Source organism: Haemaphysalis longicornis, unplaced genomic scaffold, assembly GCF_048455015.1.
Source record: "Haemaphysalis longicornis isolate Haplotype H1 unplaced genomic scaffold, Haemaphysalis longicornis Haplotype H1 scaffold_10, whole genome shotgun sequence".
NCBI lineage: Eukaryota > Metazoa > Arthropoda > Arachnida > Ixodida > Ixodidae > Haemaphysalis > Haemaphysalis longicornis.
The window spans coordinates 19,955,247-19,981,894 of record NW_027526204.1 but is presented as its reverse complement, the minus strand read 5'-3'; the positions used below and the strand labels follow the sequence as shown (position 1 = coordinate 19,981,894).

The 26,648-nt window shown below is 45.4% G+C and overlaps 1 protein-coding gene across 1 annotated transcript in view; it reads right to left on the bottom strand.

The window, feature by feature from the left end:
* LOC144158267 (ATP-binding cassette sub-family C member 3-like) overlaps nucleotides 1-26,648 on the bottom strand; it is a 93,026-nt gene that overhangs the window by 6,360 nt on the left and 60,018 nt on the right. Inside the window, exons 10-16 of the mRNA XM_077689036.1 lie at nucleotides 26,105-26,318; nucleotides 23,744-24,054; nucleotides 13,290-13,622; nucleotides 12,429-12,530; nucleotides 11,246-11,419; nucleotides 4,503-4,661; nucleotides 2,385-2,551 (exon numbers count right to left, since the gene is read on the bottom strand). Of these exons, the coding sequence (XP_077545162.1) occupies nucleotides 2,385-2,551; nucleotides 4,503-4,661; nucleotides 11,246-11,419; nucleotides 12,429-12,530; nucleotides 13,290-13,622; nucleotides 23,744-24,054; nucleotides 26,105-26,318 (1,460 nt within the window). The remainder of the gene's footprint in view (nucleotides 1-2,384; nucleotides 2,552-4,502; nucleotides 4,662-11,245; nucleotides 11,420-12,428; nucleotides 12,531-13,289; nucleotides 13,623-23,743; nucleotides 24,055-26,104; nucleotides 26,319-26,648) is intronic.

Genomic DNA, 26,648 nt, shown 5'->3' with positions numbered 1-26,648 from the left:
ATAATCAGTTCAGTCAAGCATTCAGTTGGAATGCTACCAGGAAAACCGCGACTACAAACAACCCGTTTGAGGAACTCATTGAGTCAGTCTCCACGGCTGCGCGTACTCGGCGAGGATATCCGGTCGCAAACATCGTTGGATGCAGATATTCTATTTTTTCCTGCTGTGATCAGTGTTGCATGAACGTCTGCGACAATTCGAAAATTTCCGTTGCCGCCGGTAGCAGGGCAGGTTGTCTTATGGGTCGCAATATAGTCGGGAACGTTGCAATGGGTGGCATGAAGAACGCTTGTTCACTCCACGGCCGCCAACGCGGAATGGCGCATGGATACCGCGGTTGCATCAGGTTTACTTATGCGTACAACTGTGCTCGAATACAAGTTAACAGAAGACTTGGCTGATGTTCTACATCACTCCGCTGAAGGAACGGACTCAAGACGTTAATGCGCGCGCGTTTGGAAAGGATATTGTTCTAATGCCTGACATCGTCCACCTTTTCTCACCAATTCTGCCGTCGCTGCGGTAATTTACAAGCAGAACAACTATGAAAAAGTTACAAAAATTACTCGTGCACCTTTAACGTATAAGTAACGCGCTTTTGCTGCCGCGTGGAGCAACAGGCCGTTTCTGTGATGAGGCCTAGGGGATACATCCGTGATCGATTTCAAGTTGTGCACGAGGCACCTATCTTTTGCTCCGCGGGAGGCAGTAGTACTCCGACCATTGCAGGCCGATGCAATCTCTTGTTTTGTGCGGAATTGGTATTCACCTATAACCAATAATTTCTCCACTGTAGATCCTGTCACTTGAGGAAGCCTCTCCTTTTATACAGTTTACAACTTGCTTTCGCAACGAGTGACACGCAAGAGTGTGAAGGGCGCCGCTGATATACGACGGCCTGATGTTAGGTTCTAACATCATGCTCGAGGTGTAGTATTTGTTCAGCTGGTACCCGCAGTTCAACGTGCAATGCAGTTGCTTGCACGCCGCAAGGTTTGCAACTTCAATTTTACGCAAGTTTTATTCTTAGCTTAAGACATTCCGATTGACGTCAAGAATTGAGATCTGGCGTCAACAATCGGCTCCCATTGGGTAACGGTTATAGAAGTACGTGGTATTTTCAACGTTGCTACGAAACATTCGCGCCTACATGCGCGCCACAAACCGTTGCTTTCGAGACCGGAGTGGACGGAAATGTTTGATGAGTACCCTGCAGGTGCCGTGGGTGATAAACGGGGTGAAATCGCAAGTTTTTACCAAAAGTGGAGTGACGGATATGTTTTGCCACATGCACGAAACTGCTACGTTTGCACCAAAATTGCCCCAGATGAACTTGTTTGCATTTACCCTCTGCCACGGCAGTTTTTTGTGCAGAACACGCTGTACTACAATAGAAACTCGTAAAGAAAAGAATTTCTTATTGTGCCACCGAATGATAAGTATGCGGGGTTGAAGCAAATTTTTTGACGTCCGAACGTATGTCACAAGGCTGTGCGCCCTAGCTTACAGATTTTGCCAAGCACTTATTAGGTTCAGCGGCACACAGGTGTAGAAAATGCAGTTTTGTTAGGTTAGGTAAACATTAAGCAAGTTCAGCCACGATAGGGCGTCTTTCAGTTCGTCTTTGAGTATGGAAACTTCCGTCATACCCCCATGCCCCCAGAAAGTCATCAGGTAGAGGTAATAGGCGCTTTCCCGTGCCTAGCTTTCTTTGCTGCACTTGTACATTTTCGTACCTAATGGTGCATCTTAGTGCTCACAATTTTTGTTGCGCACAATTTCTTTCAGGGCGATATTTGCAGTTGCTTCAACGATTATGGGAATAAGTACAGGCGATGTAGTGAGTGCGTGAAACACTACCTAGCTGCCCATGATAACAACGGCAAACACTTTTGGGGGCGCAATGTAACTGAAGCTGCACTGAATACTCCGTCCAAAATGATCTGTTCGAAAACGAATTTGCAAGTTGCATGCCTTCCTCCTTTATACCAAGGTTCAGCAATTTCAGTATCTGCATGTAATAATAATAGTAGAATGTATTCAGCATGCTTCTACTAGTAGAAATGAACTCGTATTTTTAATAAAATAAAAAGGCGGTGTGCAATACTTGTTTGACGCTTTGCTTTCAATAGTTTTCTGCAACCGTGGTAAGACTGCATAGCATAGTAAACGCATTATTACACAAGTACACCAATGGCATTAGCATTAGTACAAGCATTATCACTAGCACGTTAGCACTTTAATGATCTGCACAGACCCTTAACGTGTGTGTGGAGCAAACAGTTTGCTGGCAGTATTACCCATATTGTATGGCTTGCACCAAAGTGATGGCTTGGGCCCTACCACCGAGCGAAGAGTGGTACCGCCAGACAAAGGTAGCTTACCTGAGATTGTCTCCTCCATCATCCGTCTGCATGAGCAACCCTCTGGGATCACTTGACACCAAGCTCACCAGGTTGACTCTCTGGAGACATTCCCAGATCTCCAAATCGGAATGCGAGTTCGTGGCATCCAAGTTCACACGAATGGTACCTCTTATCAAACTAGGGTCCTGCAAAGCAGAAACAAAGGTAACACTGGGGGCAAAAGTGTTTGTGCAAGGTAGTTACCTTCTATGTGGCTTCTGGCAATACCACAGATGTGAAAGCAAATTAGAAAACACCTTCTGTAATTGTTACACAAATTGGCGACTATCTGCTTTGATGTCTTGGCACCACAGTTGCATAAATTTCGTCAAACAGGCAGGAACATGCATAAAGCGTGAAGACAGCCTCCAAATGCATAATGTATTCCTTGAATACATACAACATACACACAAAGCTAAATGCATGCATATACATAGATATTTTCTTACATGCATGCATATCACAAACACACATACACACACATGGAACGTACACGCACGCATGCATGCATAGTGAGATACTGTTGCCTAATCTAGGGCTAATAAAACCTAACTTTTACCCAAGACATGAGAAGTTATGAAAGTCGTAACCAAATCATCGCAGTTAAATTGAAGTTGCTTTCAGATGTTTTGCCATACAAAACAGAGATTGCGTGTTCGAGCCGTAGCGCTCTCAAAACGGAATTTTTTTGAATTTTCACTTGGTTAACTACCTGAGTTTTATCTCTTGTACTATGCCACTTGACAGGACGGTTTGTGTGCAGCCGTCTACCATAGCGTAGTGACCGTATATGCGTAGCGATATAATGATGTGGGAGCACAATTGCATCTCATATTTAGTTGTAAGTGGCAGCTGCCAACAATGTCAACATGTAAAAGGAGCGTTTTAAATCCTTGAAGTACATTTTGAAGGTTTCTGACCTGTCATCTTACGTTAGTAGAACGACTGTATCTTTCTTTTATTACACGTGATCTCTACGCGACATCGATTCACTTATTATGAAAGTGTACTTATTGTCTTATTACTAACAAAAATATTACTAAACGTTTACTTGCCACAAAGCTCTCAATAACTTTGTTGTGTAAGCATTGTGCCAAATGAAAGGTGATGAAACTTGAACTCGGTAAACTAAGGTGACTCTACTACCTATGAAGATACGGTTGTGCTTTGCTGCACAGCAGACATGAAACACGTCGCGTACTGAGCGTACTTTGAGGTGGCTAGAGGTATAAATTATGTGAAACAACGAGCAACGAGGATGTAGAAAAGAGGTAAGCCAGTTTTGGCCACAAAGTGCCCTCTCACTCGATATCTGTCTCTAGTACGTACCTTGCGCAAGTCCAAGACAGAAATATAGGATATGATAAGGCTCTTTTAAGTGCAGAGCACTTTAGGTGCTCGCCTTGTCGTCCTAGCTCGCTCGCTGACATCAAGCATATTGTCACGGCGTTAGGCTGTAGCCTGTTAAGGTCCCTTCGCCATGGCGTAACCCACAGGATTCGAAAGCCAAGCGGTTTATATAGTCATAAGCGATCGAAACGCATGAAACGCTGGCGCTTATCAGTGGCTTAGATCGGCTATGCCACGGTATACGTAGCGTGAGCTAAGGCTCAGCTGGTTATTCTTAGCTTTCCTTGTTGTCTAGGATTAGCTCATTATCATGCTAACTGCTGCTTATCATACAATGCAAATCAAATCCAAATCCAATCCAAAGTAAGCCAACCAAATACAATCCAATCCAATGCAATTCAATCTAATCATCGTGCTTGCGCAAAATGTAGCAGTGCAACGCGGGAACGTGCGGGGAGAAAAACACAAAGTGAACAGGGCTCCCGCTGGGGCAGTTTCAGGCAGGGGGCGCGCGAGCACTGCGAAGGCGGGAAATTTTATTTGCATGGGGTGGTAGCAGTAGGCGGATAACAGCGGTACAGCCCATTAAGGCGAATCACTGCTCTGCACTTCCGACAGATTTCACAATGAGTGGAACGGCTTTAATTTGTTACACACTATTGAAAAAAGAACAGCAATAAAACCAATAAACTCGTCCAAATACCAGTGTAGAGCTTTCACAAAACCATGGTTTCTTTTAAAACGTACCTGTGGAATGACGGTTATGCGGCTTCGGAGGATTTTGAGTGGCACATCTGCAACGTCCAGGCCATCGATGAGGATTCGGCCCTCGGACGGCCTCAGCAACCGCAGCAGGGCGAGAACCAGCGACGACTTGCCCGCTCCAGTGCGTCCCACTATTCCAACCTGAAATACGTCCTTCTCAGTTTGCCGCTCGTCATCAACAGAAATGAGAAAAGCGATAGCGGGCGAACTCCGAGATGCTGAGAAGAAACGTTTGTAGCTTTCTTTTTTCTGAAAGTTCGGGACTCTTTCCGGAGATCTCGAAAAAAACCCACCAAAGTATAAAATCTACGCCTTCAATTACTTTTGTTTATTATTTTAAGGTCGTTATCTCAGCTAGTCCGTTGACGCTGGTACCAGTCATTAGGAGAACTCAGGGTCCTGGCTGTTTAATTTGTGTTTTTTTTATGCGCAGGTCTGTAATTTAACATATTTTTAATGTTTCCTTCAACAAAAGCTTGTTATGGGGAAGCGCTGTTATGTATGCTACTTTTTGTCTTTCCACTAAGCGCACAACTACAGACAAGCATGCATGAGCCCCATCTCACCCAGTCATTCATTCTGAGCCATTGTCCGCTGTATTGCCATATTCTTCGTATTTTGTTTTACTGCAGTAGCCGCCAAAGGCCCTTTCTCACACCTCGGTCAATTTTTTGGCTCAGTTTCCTTGATTTTTATTTTACTTGGTTATTTCTTGGCTCTTGATATTTCTTAAAATTCCTTTCTGAATACAGCTTAATATCCCAAATTTACAATTGTAAGTCACCATCATTAAATAACCGTTGCAGGGACATATCGGAAAGGAACGCTGATTGATTTCATTTATTGTAGATTTTAACGCGCTTACGCAACGCAAGCGATGAGGCGCGGCGTATGGGGGGGGGGGGGGGAGGGGGCTCACGATTAATTTTGACGACCTGAGACCTTTCACGTGCGCCGAAATCTCGCACACACGGGCTTTTTGCTTTTCACATCCATTAGAAAAGCGGCCGCCGTCGCCAGGAATCGAACTCTGTCCTCGCACTCAGCAGCACAATGCCTTAGCCACGGAGCCACCGCGGCGAGTAAAGCTAATTGTCTGGACATTTTAAACTGAAGGAGCTTTTTCTCCTTGTGACTTTCGATGTATTGTTGCAATGAAATCAATAAGGAGAAACGAGCCAATGGCTCTCAGCTTGCGTTGGCATGCGAACTTCCCTGTATGACGAGAACATCCATCACCTCAGTACGCATTTTCATGTTGATATTATATAGGTGGTCAAAATTAGGAGGGAATTTTAGTAACGCCTTGTGGGCGGCTAGTTGATTGAACATTGTTTTTAGGATTGCGCTGCGTAGAGCAGAAAACGGTCAGGAAAGGACCAACATATTTGACGTAAAGATTGCCCTTATGGCGTATGCAGGCCACTAAGCGCTCGTTAAGATGCAGTCAATGGGGAATATTTACGCGAATCCTGCGCGCTGCAAATCTTTAATTGCGAAGTGTTCGCTGACTGCGCTGGGAGTTACGCGGCAACCAACCTTTGTGGACACCAACCAAACTGCACTACAGGTTCCTAGAATTTAGCCGCGGTAAAAGAGCAGCACGTACTAAATGCCGTGCAGAAGTTATCAATAATCTGGCCGCACATCCGCTCCGCCACCGAAAACTCTCCCGCACCACCAGGACATCCATCTAGCGTAGGTCAACGGCAGGCAGGAATTTTGCAGTTTTCCACGTCATCGCATACCTGACGGTTCTTGCTTAATTTTTGCTGCATGAAATTTGAATTCTAGTTTCCAATTTCGGTGAAAATGTTCCTTTCGCATGGTGGCCTCGATCTCTGGTGACTAAGCAGTTTCGTAAGCGCGAAATGGGGCGCCAGACGTGCAGAAATCTCTAATCTTCTCGAACTCATTACCATCCTTTGTCTTTGCACGTTGTTCTTTCTCACTGGCTATGTCCCACATCCTGCGCCAATAGACACTTCGCAAAAAGGCAGGCAACACTGGCGGTTAACGTGACGCCACCGTGATGAAGGGTGCGTTCCAATTTCCTCTTTAGACGGCTTCGTTGCCGTTTTCGCGGACAGTCCGCCATGTCAAACCCCGTTGCAATTCGAACGACACAGTCAACGAAGACCGCTTCGAGGAGACAACATCGATGTCTGCAGCAATAGAGGCGATCTTCTTGTCTAAACTAACAAGTGCCACCAGCGGCACCTTTTTGCGTATTAATGTTCTAACAAAAGCGCTGGTTCATTTATTGAAATATTTAATATAGTTTACTAGTTGTGAAGATGATTTTGTTTATATTTTCAATTATGATTGTTAGAATTATTTATTAGTATTAATAAGGGTAATAATATTTACAAAACCTGCGGCTTGTGTGTTTCAACATGTCTGCTACGAGGTTGTCGTCTGCGTTGGTGTTGCATTCGGCATATAGGCTGCGTTCCAATTCGTGGACAGCTTAGTAGACAGGTTACAAAGCATTCAAATTAGACGTCTAAAGGAAGGAGAATTGGAACGGCGCAGCGGTCACCAGTGCAGACGACAACTTTGTAGCAGACATGTTGAGGGCCGCAAGCCGCCGGTTTGGTAAACAATATTAGCGTTATTATTACCGACATTATGTAATTTCAAAACTAAACAAAAGCACCTTCACCAGTAGAAACTATATTAAATATTTCAGCAAAATAAAAAGTATTTGTCGCAACAATAATGCACAAAAAGGTGGCGCTGGCGTCGCTCAGTAGTCTAGACAAGAAAGTAGTCTGCATCGTTGCTGACTTCGACGCTGTCTCATCCAGAGCTCTTCGATGTAGGCAGTTGCGAAACTCCGCCTCAAAAAACGGCCTGCGCCAGGACCCCCAAAACTTTGAATCATGCGTATGGTGGCGCCACCGCGGCCACCGCACGCACTATCTAAAAATTATAATTATTTAAACCGACAATTTAATTTGATTAAAGGTGCTAATTTTTTATTTTTGTGCTTTCATAGGTTATAATTGCTATCTTAACTCCGGTTTGTATGTTGCGATTGTTTCTGCGTCTGCGGAACCTGCCTCGAACAATTAGCGCTTGAGCGGGCACTCCGGAACAACGTAGGTCCGACCGGAAGTACGGAATTTCCAGTTATCGTTTGGCCTACACCACATTCTATGCCAAAACTAATGCAGTAGCCAATCAAGCGGTTCTAAATAATCCTTTTCAGCTTGCATAAAGTCGTCGAAGCGACTTTTTGTTTATTTTTTTGGCCGCCAGAAGACCGCAGGGGGCACGCAGCAGACGACAGTGCGGAAGCGATGGTTTTTTTACTACTCTTGCCTCGTATGTATATAAAACACTTGCGTAGGTGAACACATTGGGCTCCTTTGCCATAACAAATTTACGAAGCACTCAAATACTATTTTGCGCTTTCGTCGTCGAGCGGCGAAGCAAGTTGTACAGTTTATTTTATCACGAACAGATGGCGCCACTGTAAAACAAGATCCAAAAGAGCGGACCAATCGTAGGGCCACTTTTTGATGCATGCGGCCTATGGGGAGTTTTGCAACTCCTATGTCAAGTAACTCTGGTCTCTTCTAAGCAGTCTTCGTTGACTGCTTCATTCGAATTGGAATGGGGCTTAGCATGGCGGACTGTCCGCGAAGACGGCAACGAAGCCGTCTAAAGAGCAAATTGGAACGCACCCAGACTTTCACACAATAATAACTACAGTTGAAACTGGAGCTAGTGTCAACGCTAACACCGAGGCGGCGCTTACGCTTCGATGGGAATTATGGGTAGTTCTGGAACTGGATTGCGTAGGCTCGAAACGGGCCTATGGCGGCGCAAATTGTGGTTTTGAACAAAAAGCTCCAATTGCCTTGTTCACTGTTTACAAATTACATGGCAAACAAGCAAGTAAGTGACCAAAAACTGGTTTTCTACGTAATAAAAAGGCGCGTTCAAATAAGAAGCAGCCGCAGCCGATGAGGTTTGCGGAGTAGGTTTACCATTTGCCGCCAAATAAAGCACCACGCGGTCTATTTGTAAATTGTATTTGTAAAAACTATTTGTAACTGAAAGTTTCGTGTTCCTAAAAAAAAAGAAACCAATTACCTCTGAAGTTATTCTGGCTATTCATTCCTAGCAATGCTTTTTGCTACTCGTCTAAATTACAGTTCCGCAATTTCCCCATTAAAATTACTGATCTAGTGGATAACTAAGGTCTTTAACACACGAATTCAGTTGAAAGACCAGACCACAACGCATTTACTACGCCCCCTTTTGTTCAAGTAGACAAATCGACCTGTCATGGCGTTAGATACGTGCGTCAATCTTGCACTTCGGAGGCCCTGCTTGTGTTGTTTTTCATCCCGAACCAAACTTCCACAATTTTCTTTTCATCGGAACGAATTCACTTCTGTTGTTTTTTTGTTTTTTTTTTGTGGTCAGGGATAAAGTGGGCCACCAGCATTCTACGGGCTATATTTTTTTAGACCTAACAAGCCAGAAATGGTTTTGGCAAGAATAAGAGCCCACTGCACCTCACGTTTTCAATTGCACGACCGTCTATGCTGCCACCTTCCAGTGCAGCTTAGGAAAACGAGGTAGGAAGCATCGCCCGTATAAACAGTTCACTGTTTACAGTGTGGCTTTATAACTAACCCTGCATGCGCTTTTCATTTCGGTAAAGGCGCTTTGCTCGGCCCTGCTTCTACGCTCCCTCTCGCCACCGTAATGCCGTCTTTCACAAGTTTTATACAACTCTCCACCACCGATGCCTCCTTAACAAGTTTCGCAATCACCGATAACGGCGCAGCATCGTTATCAGCCATTGCAGTTTTAACTCGCTATAAGATGGAGGCGTGTGGTTCGCTCGGAGGACGAAGGGCTGGGATTGAATGAGTGTCAGCGCGTGGAAAATCGCGACCTGGCGCGAAATGAACAGGAAGCCGCGGCTACCGCCGAAAGTGCAGTCGCTGCCCTTGCCCCTCATGTTCCCAGTCGGCGAGTAGCTCCCAATGCCTGCCGGATGAAAAGCAGCTTGTCCGGGTTTGAACTCCTATCTAACCATATCATCGTCATGTCAAAAATGTCGCTGGCATTTTCGCCAGTGTACGTCTCACGTCTGAGCACGAGACCATCATCCGTTTAGGGTTTGTGCGTGCGTGGGTGGGGGAAGGGGGGAGCAGGGGGAACGCAAACGCAACTAGGCTTTAGGCCCTCACTCGTCGTACTCCTCCGAGGTTTAAACGTCGACTTCTCACTGCCCAATGAGACTTGAATACTGCACGGTTTGGGTTCATGTGTTGGGTTGGTCTGTGTGTAACTTGCCTAGCAGGTTTGACGCAAGAGGACTGCCCCTGTTGGTCGGTTAGAGTTAAGCTCGAGTACTTCCAAGTTTCATTCAGTAGAATGGCTAGGCAGAATGCTCGATCGAAGTACAAACAAACGTGCTTTCTTTCCTGCATTCCTTCGACTGCACCCAGCTTCGCTCGTCGTCCATTTTCCCAGAGTAGATGGACACAGAATTTTTAAGTGCAATGCACTTCTTAAGCAAACCTGAACCTGCGTCCACCGGCGATGTCCGCGCACGTGGAGATGGGCGCGCGCAGCCTGGCCGCTGACATAGCACATACCCAAGTGGGGGATTGGCCAGGAATCTCCTCATCTTCCTTGGCAACGGGGGGAGATGGGCGCGCGCTGCCTGGCCGCTTACATGGCACATACCCACGTGGGGGATTGGCCAAGAATCGGGCGTGAGAAGGGCTAATGCACATGCTTAAAGGAGTACTGACACGAAATTTCAAAGCTGAGATCCGCTCTAGCAATCAAGTACAACGACAACACAAATAGGTGTCTGTGAATAAATGCACCTTTCTTTCTTTGTAGTTTTGTGTGTGTGTGTGTGTGATCTCTCTTTCGCGAACATTACCGAACCGCGCAAATTCAACTCGTGCATTCGCACTTTCACATTCTTCCCCTCGGGGAAATGCGGGGAATTTTTTTAACAGAGAAGTTGAAGATCGAGTTGCGCCCGTTAATGGCGTCGATCGAAACTCAGCGCAGCAAACTGGAGAGGAGGAAAATACTAGCGCAACAGGTGATACGGAAAGTGGCGAGGAGGCAAAGGGCCGATAGCAGGTGTGGGGAGTGCGCGCGCGTCGCGGCGCACGTGTTCGCATGCGGAGGCGCGCGTTCGAATGAGTTGACCTTCGTGATGACGTCATCTCTGGCGCGCAGGTGCTCTTCTAGTTGAGAGGGCGGGCGAAATCAGTGCCCGATTTACAGAGAAGATGGGCCCAGCTAAGAAGAATCAACTTCAAGCTAGTAAAGACCACCGGCTGTGCTGTATCCTTAGTCATAGAATCTTAATTCCGAAGGTCGTCCGAAATTTTGTATACCTTCTTCCTGTGTTCAAGCATCTGCAAAGTTGCGGATTCGTGCACTGCTTACCTCTCCTTATGAGCAGGACGAGCTGTTGTTGATTTTTTAGAGCCTATGTTAGCATACATAAAGAAGTCATATTGCGAATTTCTACTCTCTCGTGCTACCATTGTTATAAGCAAGTGGTTCACGCAGTGGTTCCGCCATGCTCAGTATCGTTGGTTATGAATTTCGGTTGTATAAATATCATCTCCTGATCTTGTAAAATTTGTCCCTTGTGTCAGTCAGGTTACAGGACCTTCAGGTTGCCTTATTTAACGCCATTAAGAAGCACTTGATACCGCACTTACCTTTTCCATGGGCTTAACGACAAACGTGATGCCATGGAGAACATTTTCTTCCACACCGGGACGGTAAGACGCCGAGTAGTTGATGAATTCGACTTTTCCTTCACACGGCCACTTATCAAACGACTTGTTTGTCGGCATTATCGAGCACTTGGTTGAAGTTTTGGTGACATCACTCTGCAAAAAGTCCAAATACATAAGACAATTACCTCTTTGCACCCAGTGAAACAGTGGAGCTGTGGTTTTAATACGACAGTTTAAACTGTAACGGCCGGTCGGCCGAGAATGGCAGTCCCGTCGCCTCGCAAATTTTCCGGGTCGTGCAAAAGAATCGGTAGCTAAACGGCTGCCGCCGAAGGCTCCCGCCACTGAGACACCAGTGCACCGTCTATGAACAGGTCGGGGAACTGCCGGTGAGGCGGTTCCCAGAACCACCAGCAGGTTTGATGCACAACCTACATGCGTGACGCAGGACCTACAGCGGACGGACAAAAAGGCTCAACCTTCAACAGCTTCGCTGTTAGAAGCTTTCGGTTGAGATGTTCTAGGTTGTTTTTAGCTTGAAATTGTGGAACTCAATCAAATTGAAAACTGCGGTGCTATTTATGGAAGACCCTACGTGTAAATTTATTTTGGTTTCGGTTACTTCGGGCCATAGAGTTTGTCACTAGAAATTCTATGCTTCGGGCTAATATTTGGCTGAATTGTATTCGCCGAATCTAACCAGATATGGGGATTGCCATTTATAAACTAACAGGCGCAGTAAAAAATGCCTATAGGTAATAATCAAGGCCTATACATTATTCCTGTAATCCAAAACTTGGTAGCAGCTGCAGCAGTCGCGGTACACAACGCCATTAACAAACTTTCTGATGTGTGCTTTAGTCACAATAATTCCTAGCCCTCACCCACGATTGCTCAAAGCGCATTTGAAATCATTGTTCTGGACAGAATCAGGTGGTGTTACTGTGAGTGTTTTTCCACCATGATAGGAGCGGGCACGGTTCACTGGGAGATGCCGTTTTTCTGCCGTACACCTAATAAGCTGGTGCTGCTGCTGATGGTGATGACGATGTTTATGATGAACTTTGGAAAATGGTTTCGTATTACCGCGATAGTTTTTCGGCATTTAAGAATGAACCATAACGCACGTCAGTGGGATGGTTAGTGCAGGCTCACGTCATACCTCTGGCGGCAGTTCCGTGTACTGTACACATCGCTCGAAGGAGACGACCATCTGAAGTGCGCTGAAGAGCATCATGCACAGCGTCAGTAGTGACAGGGGCACCTGCGTGGATGATGCGAAGCAATATCAAAGGTAACGAAGAAAACCGAAAATCGCATTTCGCCGCGCTTTAGATTTATTTCTGAAAAACGCATCTCGCTGGCAAGGAGAGCGCTGGCCAACATTTGATAAAAGGGCGGGAACAACTTTACTCTGGGCGCGGTATGAGATGGAGGGAAAAAGAAGAGGGTGATGACCATATCCGATCTTCTTGGCCTTATAGGCGGCAGCAAGGAGTCCTTGGATCACGGCGGCGTCTTCAGCCATCCGGTCGATTTGGGCTCGCACTTCGGCTTGGGAGATGAGCTGCGCGCTTCTCCACTGCTCCACGGTTTAATGTCTAAAAGAGGGCGTCCTTTCTCCTGTACCTGTTTAGTGTTGAGGTACACGAGCAAACCATGTGCTGAAACCAATTCCAGGAGCGAATTCCATGCCACCGATTTTCACTTAGTTAAAGTTGTGTGTGATGCAAGGTATCTGGCACTTTCAAGACTCTAATGATATAGTATGCCCCGATAAGACACCAGCCTGTCCCGTCCCGAACGGCGAAACAAGTGCTCCTCGACGCGAACTCTAGCTACAAGTCACCAGTTTTCCGAGCATCATGTATGAGTGAATCGCAAGTATCGCACCTAAATAATCGACCTTGCAAAAAGTAGCGTTACAGTCTCAACAGTTGGGTATGCAGCATGAACAGATGAATGGTCCAAGTGGCCTAATGCTATCAACAGAACAGAAGAAAGCGACAGAGTAATTACTCACAGAAATAGCGGAGCTAAGGGCCAGGCCGAGGCCACTGGGGTCAGGTCCACCGGGGCTGGCGAATACTGTGTTGGCGACGAGCGTGTACAGAACCACGACGAAGCCCGCCGCAGCTGTGAGGCTGCGGGTGAAGCGGTACGAGATGCAGTAACTTGCGTATCCGCGGGTGACCTTGTCCGTGAGGCGGCAGAAGTAGCTCCAGAAACTGTGGGCAGCGCCGTACGCGCGGACACAGCTGAGAGCGTCCACGGTTTCTCCAGCATGCTGCAAAAGCTTCGACATGGCCAAGCTCTCGAAGTAGCGGGAGATGTGCGCCGCTTTTACAGCCAAGTTCTGTATGAGACAAAATGTAAGCCACTTTGAAATGCTTGAGAGCAATATATGTAAAAAAATAAGAACTACTCTGTAGGCCTCCAATATTTTGTTACGCTTAAGCTCTCGTGAGGGTTACTGGCTGATAAGGAAGGCTTTATAAAAGGCAGTTCAAATTTTTACGGAAATGACGACTAGAATATCTGCAGGTGACGTTCCTGCATTTAATTGAAGCAGATACAAATGGGCAAGCAGCGCGGACGACTTGGCTAAATCCCGAGGAGTGCTGCTGACCAGACACGCCGTCCCTACAACCTAGATGGTAGAACGACTAAATATGACGGAATCTCGTGGACTAAATATGGGAGGCGAGCTTCGAAAAAGAAAACCTGTTAGAAAAAGATCAGGTTTCTGAATGAAATCAAACCTGGCAAATACGTTGCTTACTGATTTCAATGTTTCAGTGATTTCATGTGGTTTCAATACTACGTATATGTTTTTCTTGATTAAAAATAGCAGCTGGTAGTCAGCGCTTGTGTGTTTCTTTTTTTTGGTGTTGGGATATGAACACACACCAACTCGCCCATTTCGCTCCCTTACTCGAGAAGCTAGCGCACCTGCCCCGTTTCTGGGGCTTCCACTTTATCGGCGGTGCTGTTGAGGAGGCCCCTCCGCTGTTGTCGTAAGCCATGCATCTTGCCGATACGACACTGTCTGAAGGCTGATTACAGATGTTGGTGACTAGGGTGGGGCTGATAATACCTGGATGTCAATCAGAGTTGGGATCTCCGGACAAGCTGTCGGTGCAGGGCATAGCCCCGCATGAAGGCTGGTTTGGGTTAGACTCAAACAATGTCCCGTCTGCCATGGAAATTCAGCGCTAATCGTTTGTGTCTGTCCCCAGGTGGGGGAAGCTGTAGGGTTGGAGTGCGGGCTCAAGGCCAATTTCCGCACCGAGTCTCCAAAAGCAAAAATGTACGAAGATGTCCGAAGCTCAGGTAACATGGCTAGTCGTGATATGCTGGTAGGGCACCGTGGGAGATGGAGCGAGTTAATATCAAGTTGGTTTGCCTGGTTGCAAAAAAGATAGGAAGTGCTAAGTAGCTTTATAATTTTTATTTATTTATTTATTTATTTATTATACCCTCAAGGCCATGGGCATTGAAGAGGGGAGTGGGTATAACAAGATGTGAAAATCATAAAAGCAGTGCATGTGTTCAAATACAAAAACATAGATTATCCTGATTATACAATACTAGCTAATGCTTGATGAAACAGATGATTATCGCGTATGGAAACAATACCGGCGGGAAGGTGGTTCCAGTCTCGGGATGTTTTGGGAATGAAAGACTCAGCAAAATATTTTGTGTTAGATGAAACAACTCCAACTTTATGATTATGGTCAATTCGACGTGATATGTACGGAGGCTGTGAAAGCAGTTCAGCATGGAGAGAAGCATGGTAATAAACTTTATGAAACAAAGTTAGGCGAAAAATGCGACGTCGTGACGCCAAAGATGGGAGGCCAATATTACTTTTCATTGTCGTTACACTTGCAGTCCTGTTATAATTTGATAGAATGAAACGGGCTGAATTATTCTGAACAAGTTCAAGTGCGGTAATTAAATTGTCATGACACGGATCCCATACTGGCGTGGCGTACTCTAGTTTTGATCTGATTAGTGTTTTGTATAGAAGAAGTTTTAAAGAAGACGGGGCTGAGGAAAAGTTCCGCCGCAAATAGCCTAGCATACGGTTTGCCTTGTTAATAATGTATTCGATGTGTTGCGTCCAAGTTAAATTGTTAGTAATATGAACACCTAGGTACTTATAAGAAGAAACGATTTCAAGTGGTATTTTGTTCAGGTAATATACAGGCATACAACTAGTAGTTCTTGAAACACGCATTACTTTACATTTAGTGACATTAAGTTCCATTAACCATTCTTTGCACCAGTTACTGACGCTAGTTAGATCTGATTGGAGACAGTAGGAGTCGTAGTCAGTAGTTATTTCCCGAAAAATAACGCAGTCGTCGGCAAACAAATGAACATTAGAGGATATAAGAGAAGGCAGGTCGTTAATGTAAATAAGGAACAAAAGAGGGCCAAGAACAGACCCTTGGGGGACCCCAGAGGAAACCTGGCTGAGTGAAGAGTTATGATTATTGGCTGAAACAAATTGCGAGCGATTATTGAGGAAAAATTCAATCCACTTCATCATGATGTCCTCAAGTTGCAGTTTGCTTAGTTTGTGCAGTAGCAGTTTGTGGCACACCTTGTCAAAGGCTTTGGAAAAGTCTAGATAAACACAGTCAGCTTTTGATGATTGGTCTAAAATGCGATGTAACTTGTGAGTAAATGATATTAACTGTGTTTCGCATGACAGTGATTTGCGAAAACCGTGCTGCGCTGATGTAAAAAACGAATTTGATTCAAGGAAACTGACTAAATTTGTGAAAATTATATGTTCCAGTAATTTACAGCAGGTACTAGTTAAAGAAATCGGGCGGTAATTGGCGGGTGATGTTTTTTGGCCAGATTTAAAGAGTGGAACCACCTTCCCTATTTTCCATTGTAGAGGTAGCGTAGATGTGTTAAGCGATTGCTGGAATATTTTTGTTAAAATAATAGAACTAAACGAAATTGTATTCTTCAAAAACTTAGAGTCTATTAAATCGTAACCTGGAGAAGAGTGGTATTTAAGTCCAGCAATTAACTTAGCCACACCTGGCGCTTCAATAACAATTGGGGACATTGCAGGAAAATTGTATGTTTGTGCACAAGGAGCATTAATTGTTGAAGCAACAGAAAAGTTTTTCGTGAATGTATCATTCAGCACAGCCGCACAATCACTCGAAGGAATGGAATTACCCGATGCGTCTTCTAAGTAGATACTGTTATCATGTGACGGATTAATTACTTTCCAAAACTTTCTAACGTTAGTATTAAGCATGGATGGCAAGGTTTGCGATACAAATGAAGATTTGGCAGCTTTTAGTGCAGATATGTAAGCGTTCGATGCTAATCTGTAAGCGTACCATCGTGAATCAGTTGGCGATTTCCTGGCAGAACGATAAAGGCGCTTCTTACGGTTAGACAGCCTTTTCAGGTGGGCGTTGTACCACGGGGCGCGTGGATTACACGTGATAGTGCGTTTCGGTATGAATTTTGCTGTTAGATCGTGAACTTTACAAGCAAACATGTCCCAGTTAGTTTGAACAGAACGATCATCGAAGTTTGTCAGAAAAGTATCAAGAAAGGTGGATAACTCGTGATTAATAGCCTGAACGTTCGCCTTTTTGTAGTCACGAAATACTTTTTTGTTGTTTGAAACTTTCTGGAATGATGCGTTAATAGAAAAACTGAGAAGAGAATGATCGCTAATGGCAGGCAAGTATGTTATATTGGAAGTAAGATCGGGCCGTGTAGTTAGAATTAAGTCAAGCGTGTTTGCTGCGTGGGAGGATATTCGAGTTTCTTGATCTACTAATTGCGTTAAAGAGAAGATGGAGCAAAAGGTAAAAAACTCTGAAGCTTGTGTCGAAAAAGGAGAAATGGAAGCTGGTTGTGAAGTCCAATTTATATTCGGAAAGTTAAAGTCGCCGAGCAAAAATAAGGGATGATTGGGAAAACGTGTTACGATGTGGTTCAAAACGTCGTGCAGTTCACTAACAAATGTTGGCGACGACGAAGGGGAACGATAGCATGCGCCTAGGACGATTTTCTGATGGCCAATAGTGAGCAAAGCCCAGATAGTTTCAAGGGTGGTGTTAATGTGTATGCAAGACGAAGATATGTTTTTCGATATCGCTAAGAGAACACCGCCTCCCCGATGCGCAGTTCGATCGCAACGATAAATTGTAAAATGACACGCATCATGAAAAAGTTCCGAGTCCTGGACATGTGCGCGGAGCCATGTTTCGGTCAACACAATTATCTGTGCATCGCAGGTATCTATTGCGGAAGACAATGAATCGTATTTGTTTAGAAGGCTTCTGATGTTAGTGAACAGAACAGAAATTCTTGTATTAGATCTAGGGCCACTACCCCTCGCGCGTTCCTAGGAAGGGACATGTGCCTGGTTGTTGTCATTTTCGAAAACTCGACCGGGCAGTTCGACTTCAATAACCTGCCCAGCGCTAGTGTCAAACATGTAGCATTTTTTGTTAACATATAGCTTATTGTAACGAAGGTTAAATTGTGGGGATTCTGGCAGATTTTTTGCGAAGTCAACAAGCTTTTTTCGGGTGATGCGCGTAGCGGGAGAGAAGTCTTCGCTAACGCCAATGTCTTTTTCTTTAAATTGGGAGCGTGCAGACAATATTTTATCCTTACTTTTGGTGTCACTAAACTTCACAATAATAGGACGGCATCGATTTGGCGAAAATGAGCCTAATCGGTGTGCGCGATGGATAGAGCTTGGTTAAAATGAAGCTATGACGGACTTAATTTCAGTGACCACCTTTGCTTCAGTTTCTTCCCATGTTTCTTTGACATCTGGAAGCCCGTGAAAAATTAAATTGTCACGTCGAGACCTATCTTCAAGCTCGTCCAGGCGGGCTTGTAACAAGCTATTTTGAGCAGTAGTTTCCAATACCAAATCGTGCATGCTTGATAGCTCGCTTTTGAGGTTTTCGGCTATTTGGGATTTGTTTTCTAGTTCCTCTAGTCTTTTTAGTATTCCGGTTACTTTCGTCTCGACATCTTTTTAGAGTGATGCTGGCGTGATGCGGGAGTCTACCACTAATCGGTGTCTCTTGGCGATGCAATAACAATAACACAAGCTGCATCTTCGCATGTACAAGGTGTTCGCTAGGCAAGCCGCTTATAGATGTATACGGCGCACCTCTCTGTGCTCAAAGAAGTGTCCTGAAATTCGCGGGCTCAGTTAGCGGTAGGCGTCATACGCCATGGGAATTCTACGCTAAGTTGTGGACTGACAGTCAGGAGCGTCGGAACTATTTTCTAACAAGGGGAGCGGAAAAATCCTAACATAGACGTCGTCATCATCATCATCTTCATCATACTTTACTTTCCTTGAGGATTCATGAATGCCCAGTGTTCCAGATGAGAAGGCTAAATAAATAAACCATGCCAAATCCAATCAACATCCAATCAAAATTTTATCCAACATCCCAGATGCTGAAGAGCAGTCAAAAAGACCGTTTCTGCTTTGATGGCTTCAACACCATGTACAAGGCGACGGTAGCACGCAAAATGCTATATAGTTTATGTATCGAGGTACAAAAAAGCACTGCACGCTCTCAAAACATATTAAAACAGTAACAGGGAACTTACAGGGGTTGTGGAAAATGCCAGATCATGATTTGATACACCTTTCGACTCGACCGTGTGGGAACAGCTCGTGGCACACCCTCCACGACAAACTGCCGGCTCACCGCTCCGACGTAAGAGTGTTGCTCGGTTTTCCTTCAGGTTGAGCCTGGGGAACTTGAGGCTACTTACTCATTTTGCCGGGCCACGCGTTATCATGGCCCACCGTTCAGTGATTCGCTCGGCCGGGGGGACCACCTCAAATATGTTGTCCGGCTACCCGCGGTAGGCGCGTGCCTACCGAGGGTTAAGCGCAGGTGGTGGACGGGGCGAAGGCCGCGATTTGAAGCGAATTTCGTCTGATCCTTAAGACCTTCTGGAAATAAAGGAACTTTCCCAGAACCGTCTGAGGCTCAGCGAAAGTCTATGGCTGCTCTTTGACTGGGAGAGCCGAGCTCCCCCATTTGTACAATAGGGGGAGCCGTCGCTTCCCCTGCTTTCCTTGTTCCGGCGCCCATGCTGACAGTGCTTGTACTCAGCAGGTGACAACGTAGTTTTGCGGGAGATTTGAGGGCTTGGTTTGATTAGCCTGCATCTAAGAAAGAAACATGGATCTAGCTTGACAGTCACTTCCGGGCAGGTATCCACGATAAAAGAGGATGTGCTAGTTTGTTCATCATAAAGAACCAGCTAGAGTGTTATGCATTATTACCACTATCAGCGTCTAGTGTCCCGACAAGTGTTCTTGTGCAGTGACAGGAGCAGTGTCGCTTCAGCAAAAGTGGCGTGGTGTAACTTTCGCCGTGCCATATTGACGATGAGAGGGAACAGTGGCATGAGAAAGAGCCAGCGCGTTGGAAGGTCGATGACATCGGCTACAAAGAAGGACAATGCCATATTACAAACTGCGCTTCTTCTGTTGTAATTCCTTCTACAGGACTTGACCGTGCGTGAATACCGTGCAGTGGGTTCCGCGTAAACGTCCGGGGACGTTTTACGGATGATACCATGAGAGAGTTCGGGAGCTATAGGGGGAACTGGGACCCAAGAATGTCTTGCCGCAAGTATACTGCACCGAAGATAGAGGGCAGGCGTTTGCAGAAAACAGCGCAAAGCGATCCTTTGTCAAGGGATTAATATTTATTTAGAGCTGATGAGTTCTGTTCCATTGATTGATGGATTTTATGGTTTAGCGCGCCGACGCAACGCAGACGATGAGGAGCGCCGTAGTGGAGGGCTCGCGATTAATTTTGACCACCTGGGGGTCTTTACCGCCCGCCTAAATCTCGTACACACGCGCGTTTTTGCCTTTTGCCTCCATCAGAAAAGCGGCCGCCGCGTCCGGGAATCGAACCCATGACCTCGTGCTCAGCAGCGCAATGCGTTAGCCACTGAGCCACCGCGGCGGCTTGAGTTGTGTTCCAGAAGCTGCAGTTGGCAGGGATTTAAAACTGCTTCTGGGATCGCAGAAGCTTCTGGGCGGAGCTTAAATGATTCCATCCAGTGTATTAAGCGTTCTCGTAAAGGTGTGCCAAACGGCAGTCACGGCGTGTGCAATGACCACTTCCCGAAGAACAGTCGCAATCTTGCGGGCACAGTGGACGCCTGAGCTGGCAGAATGTTTTGCCGGCGACAGGACCTAGGCAACAGATAGGTGCTTGTTTCCTGTGTGAGCCGAAGGATTGAGCCCAGCGGCCAGTACTGTAGCAACTATAACGAAAATGCGAAGACGCCGTCCTTTGTTTCGGTGGCCATTTAATCGCTGCCAACCACGGATACGGCTGCGGGCTGGCTACCTAACGCGCTACGGTCGTACTTAGTTATGTCAGAGCTACTTGGCCAGCTCGTATGTGCCCCAGAACACCCCATAAATACACCTGAGCAACCTTTCATATGGGTATTTGTGAACGCGGGGTAAAAGTAGCCACCACCATGCCTAGGCAGATTTATGGGACTAACGGGGCAGTGACCCTTCGTGACAAGAGAACGCCAACCTGTCTCATTCGGTTACTTCAACGCACTAAGGGGCACTGTGGTGCTCCTCATTATCGAAGCTGCTGCCACAGTCTAAACTACAAAGCTAACTTCAGATGGAAATTATTTTGTTTAGCAGTGAATGAGCATTGGTACATATAAAGGAATTAAAATATTTTAAAAGCCAGAATAAACAATAAAAATGACATCCGACGCTTTCCGGGAACGCGATCAAGCAGTATAGAAAACTTCTTATGTTAAGAAGGCATTCGCCAGCATGTCAATCAGAATTTATTTTACTTCAACAGTAATGGGGGCTTGAAGCCCAAGACGTAGGATGAAGAACCGCACAAACTTCAATTACAATCAAGTCATTGTTTTGTGAAAATACCAGAAACAATTATCAAGCTATCAAGATCACTAGAAAAAAACAGGAAAAACGTTAGACACCAGAAAAATACCGTTTTGAAACACTATTCTTGAGTGTGTGAGGGAAGGTACATTAAGAACAACGAAGACCCGCGCAAATGTTGCCCGGCAAGGAATGTAGATAGATTGCCGGCGTTATCAAGCAGTGTCTATTCTTTTTTGAAGAAATAAACGTGAGAGGAAATTTGCTGCAAAATGACGTTCTGTAGGACAATTTGGGATTCATCTGTGCAGCGCACTATAGCGTGAAGGTACACGATGACTAAGGAAGAGCACAGGACAAGCACTGTCCTACGCGCTTCATTAGTCTTCCTGTAAGTTCATTCTGTAGTGTGTTCTGTGATTTAAAAGCTGGTGCGGAGGGAGCCTTGGGTTGATGAAAGGCGCCAAAGGATGCTCCGTGCAAGGCTTTCGACATTGATATGGGGGGTGAACAATGAATTCGTGTCTATTGTAAAATATGACAAACTGTTCTGCATCTTCTTAGAGAACAAATCGAATATGACGGCGAAGAAAGCGCTGAAGCCATAAAGCAAAATGCTCAAGTCTAACGTTTTTGCAGTTCTTAGCTTGAGGGATTGGATGCACCACGTGGCCGCCGATCAACAAGAACGTGGAGCAGAAAACGGAATCAAAAGAAAATACTGGCTAATGAGACTCAACTCTGCGATTAGTGAATTTGTGGAAAACAAACAACAGGGGGATAAAAACTGAAGCTTGTGTACATGCAAAATAGAAGAACCACCGATCGCTTAAAGGGACAGACAACCGATTTTTGTCGCGTATATGTTCTCTAGCTCATACGAAAGCCAGTGTTTTATATAGCCCGATAACCACAAGCAATTTCGAAACAAACTGGCGGAAATAATTTTAATTTGGCAGCAAACTTCCTGAAATCGGAAGGGTGGCGGTTCGTAGTGTCAAAACTTGACACTACAATATGTGTCCCTGTCACGTGACCTGCAAACCTAGCAACTACTGTAACTGCTGAAACGTTTATTTACGTATTGAAAACCTTTTAACACAAGTATTTGTACGAGGTTCAATTGCGTATGTATTTCTAAACATCATTCTGAAATTTTTAAAGACACGCCGCCCGCCGTCGCTGGGTGCCTCTCAGCATGCCTCTCAGTGTGGCTAACTGAGCCTCCATGCCCAGAATCAACGGCAGCGTTCAGTAAACAGATCCAGCGAAGGAGCTTTGACGATTCTGGCTGAGTCAGGGGCGTTTGTTCTGCCAAAATATTTGATTTCAGTTTCCAAATACGCCAACGGCAGCTTAAAAAAAAAAAAAAAAACATCGCGCCCGGGGAGAATCGAACTTCCCGCCTCCACAACGTGAAGCCAGATTCTACCTATCGTCTATCCCAACAGATGGCGCATTCGTGCAAAATAGACCGTTGCATTATAAAAAACACATAAAGGAACAGGAAAGCCTGCAATTCAAACTTTTTTAGCTGGTAACAAGTTTTTAACTATCGTTTTTTATTTCGCATACAGACAAAAGTATGTTGCTGAGCTACTCTATGTTATGGTTGCCAGCATTAGTTTTGGGAGGGACACATACGGCTCGTAGATCAAAAAAGTCGATTTAAAAAGTTCTAGGGCGTTATCAGCAAAACGGTTTCTCGTCAAGGTGCTTTAAGTGATGCCCTTTCTTTTGGGATAGAGTATATATACTCGACAAAAATCGGTTGTCTGTCCCTTTAAGTTGTTCGCGCAGCGAAGTGTGTTGGGTCTACTCGCGTCTCATTCACATTACATAAAAGGGCTCTTGTGCCACCGTCTGTAGCACTGTAGGAACAAAGAAAGCTCGGCGAGTTCGTAAGGGTGCGCGGTGAAACAAAGCGCGAAGAAACAAGGACGACTAGGAGGAACACATAACACGAGACAGAGCGCTCCTTCCCGTTGTGTGTGTTTCCCTGAGTTGTCGCGGTTTATTCTCGCTTCTTTTCTCCACGTCTACACTGCCTTTCCTGTGAGATCACCTTCCCTGGAGCTCTTTCTAATTCCTGGCCACCTTCTTCGTTCTTCGTGGGAACCTCCGCTGTAACCAACGAGTTTAAAGGGTCTGCCTGATCAAGTAAATTTGGGAGCGAATCCCCGCCCCCTGTTTGTCAGCGTAGGCATCCCTCCTGCCAAGTATACCCTCAATCGAATTTTGTACATGCAGGTATTGCAGCGCATCTAGGTGAAAAAGACGCAGACAGCGTTACCAAAATGACGCGACAAAAACGGAAAAACTTGCACCATAAACAAGCCTCTTGTGTCACATCCAGATTGCCGAATAAGTCTATTTGACAATCTAAGGTTACCATGGTAAATGCACTAGGAGCCGAATTTCGACCTGTTGAGTTGCGTGCGCATTAAATTACGAGGAAAATTTTTTTGGCGTATATATAGAAATTATGGCGCTGAATTTTGCGGAATACTTATCTGAAACATGGCATGTGACGGGCTTACCGTTCCAAAGGCAGCCACTGCAGTCAGAATAGCCCCAAGAGCAAGCACGGCTGGTGATTGTGTCCCGACTACAGCAATCTTCGCAAACGTGATGAGGGCATTTTGGACGCTTTGCTTGACGCTCAGGAATATTCGGGAGTCCATCATCTCCATATCGGCCGAAAAGCGGTTCAGAATGCGGCCGCGGGGCGTTGCGTCAAAGAAAGACACGGGGCTCCGGAGCACACGACACAACATCTCGTTGTGCAGAGTCCTGGAGACTCGCATCGCAGACATAGCCAGGACGATGCTTCCGAGAACACGAAACACAACTGAAACATGAAGAAAGGGCAGGAGTGTAGAGAGGCACATTTACAAACTTTACTTTACCTGGATTTCTTGCGCATAAAAAACACCCAGAATAAGATATGCACAATAGAACCTTGAATTAATATTCAGGGGCAATGGACGCAAGTAGAAATTCTAGGTTTAGGAAAGACTTTCATGGTTTTCTTCAGATAATTACGACTCTGCAAATGTGCAGGTACAAATCGGGAGAACAAGCACTGCCATAGCATAAAACAGCACAATGAATATGATGTGCCGGTATTAGACCGCCCCCTCGCAATGGACACCAGAGGTGAACCATACGCCTTGTTTTTACTGCAACCGCATGAGTGATTGGTGTGTATACAAAAAGTCGACGACCGATTATTGCGACTCCTGAAGGGCTGCTGAAGAGGTTTGCAAAAAATTGTTGGGGCTGTCATTTATAGTTTCTTCACGCTGAATTCGGGAAAGAAGTCTATTTCACGTCTCAATCACCCAAACCGTTTTTTGTTCGACAAAACAAACGGTGCCTGCCCGAGGGTGCGATCCAAGCCCTGGGCTGTCTTTCGCGATTGGCCGGTGGTAGATGACGTAATATTCGGAAGTGCTGGCGCTGCGGTGGCCATTCGGCCTGGATGGCGTATTTTGTTCCCGTGCAGAAAAGGGCCAGACAGTGCTCTGGGGAATGGAAGATGCACACATACTTTCTCTAGGACAGCGGAGCTTGAAGGAGACAAACGCAATGAGTTCGCCCGCGGCTAGCTTTAAAAAGTGTTTCCCCACAACGACTCGCGGCCGACTTCGGCTTATCAGACTCCGTCGCTTACTTTTTACTCACTGGCAGCCAAAGTATGGGGTAGTTTAGAGCGACAAGACCCACAAAACAAAAAAAAAATCAAATACCAAAAACGAAATAATCAGCCGCGCATCGCAAAGCATCCCGTCAAAGCACTGACGCTGCAAAGAGAGCTAGACAAAAAAAGGCGACGTGCCACATGAGCAAAATCAGACACGAGCAAGACCCCCGAAAGAAGTAGCTACAAATGTGGGGAATTTTAGCTCTCCTGATCATATTATGTAAACAGTGGACTTGCTTGAAGTCTGTTTGTTGATATTCTCGGAAAATATTTTTTGGCGATTTATCCACACGCGGACATTCACTAAATTTTTTCCTGATGCCTATTTTTTAGTAAAATTTGGGACACATCTTACTCACATTATTGGGGGCGCAATGAACGTCAAAGAATAAAGCCAAGTTAAACGTTTTGATGTTGCCACCTTTTAGACCAAATCACACCAAATTAAAGCGTTCAGTTTTTTGGTCATTTCGTCACTATGCTTCGAAGATTTATCTTATCTTATTACTTTTGGTTCATTGGACAGGCCAAAGGCTCCCCTATACCACTACTAAAACTTGTGAGTCTTCATGGAGTTAAATTACAGTTATGAGTGTTGGGTGAGATTCCCATTTATGACAATTTTGAAATAAAAATATAAACAAACATAGGACATAGTTTATAAGGCTCTCATGGGAATAAAAAAGTGTGCTTTATGATATAGACCACAAATCAGCGCTGTTTATCTATTTTTCAAAAACTTTCTGTACCACTAGAGCGCGAAATGAGTAGTTCCAAGGCACGCAAGTAGAGAAATCAACCAGTTTTCTTCCATCTAATCTGAAATTACAAAGGTGGAGTAGTGCATGGCGCTGCCTGCACTACTGGTGAACTGAAGTAGCGTAGCGTGGTGAAAGGCTGGAAAAAACTGGCTTTTCTACGTTCTGGTACCTTTTGCTGGGCTATGCTAAATTTTGTTAGGTTTTGTGATGTTCTAGCTAGGCTTGGCTTGGCTAAGTGTTCTTGGATGTGGCCAAGTTTAGGCGGATTTTACTTGGCGTTTTTCATTTTTTGCTGCTGTTATGCGCGGCGACTTCGGTGTGATACTCGGGGTTGGGTCATTGCCATCTTATATTTCTCGCGCAGCGACACTACACAACTCTATGCTATAGGTATGAGCGGGTAAAAGAATTGCAGTTTTTAATCAGAAACTTACCGTCTGCTACACACAAGATCACAAGGAGTTGGGCCCAGGGATGCTGTGACACCACTGAGCCTTCGCTGGCGACTTCATTGGATGCATCAGTCAACTCCTTTATGACTAGTTGGCCGGCCGCGAAGGTGCTCGCAGAAGCCACGAAACAAAGCACTCCAACCATGGCAGGCCATTGAGACAAGCGGAGAATTCTGCGCAGCAGCTGCCAACCAGTCTGGGAAAAAAATTAGGCGTTCATCTTTGAACCCCGTCGTATTATATGCCACAGGAGGCTGCTTAAGGAGCAGTGTAATTATGCATCTGAGTGGGTGCTAATCTGATGAGAGCCGAAACGTCACAACTGCCAATGCCCAAGAAGAAATCAGGGAAGTGAACGCGTGCTAGCTACTGTTTTGTAAGATATAATAAGTTTCAAAACATAGTTTATATGAGTACAACTAAAAAGTCACTGAAAACACTTGGACGAATAGCAAACTCTATGAAGTATTTCTGTGCGAAAATGAGTTTTTTAACCAGGTATGCATAAATGCATCGCTGCCGTTGT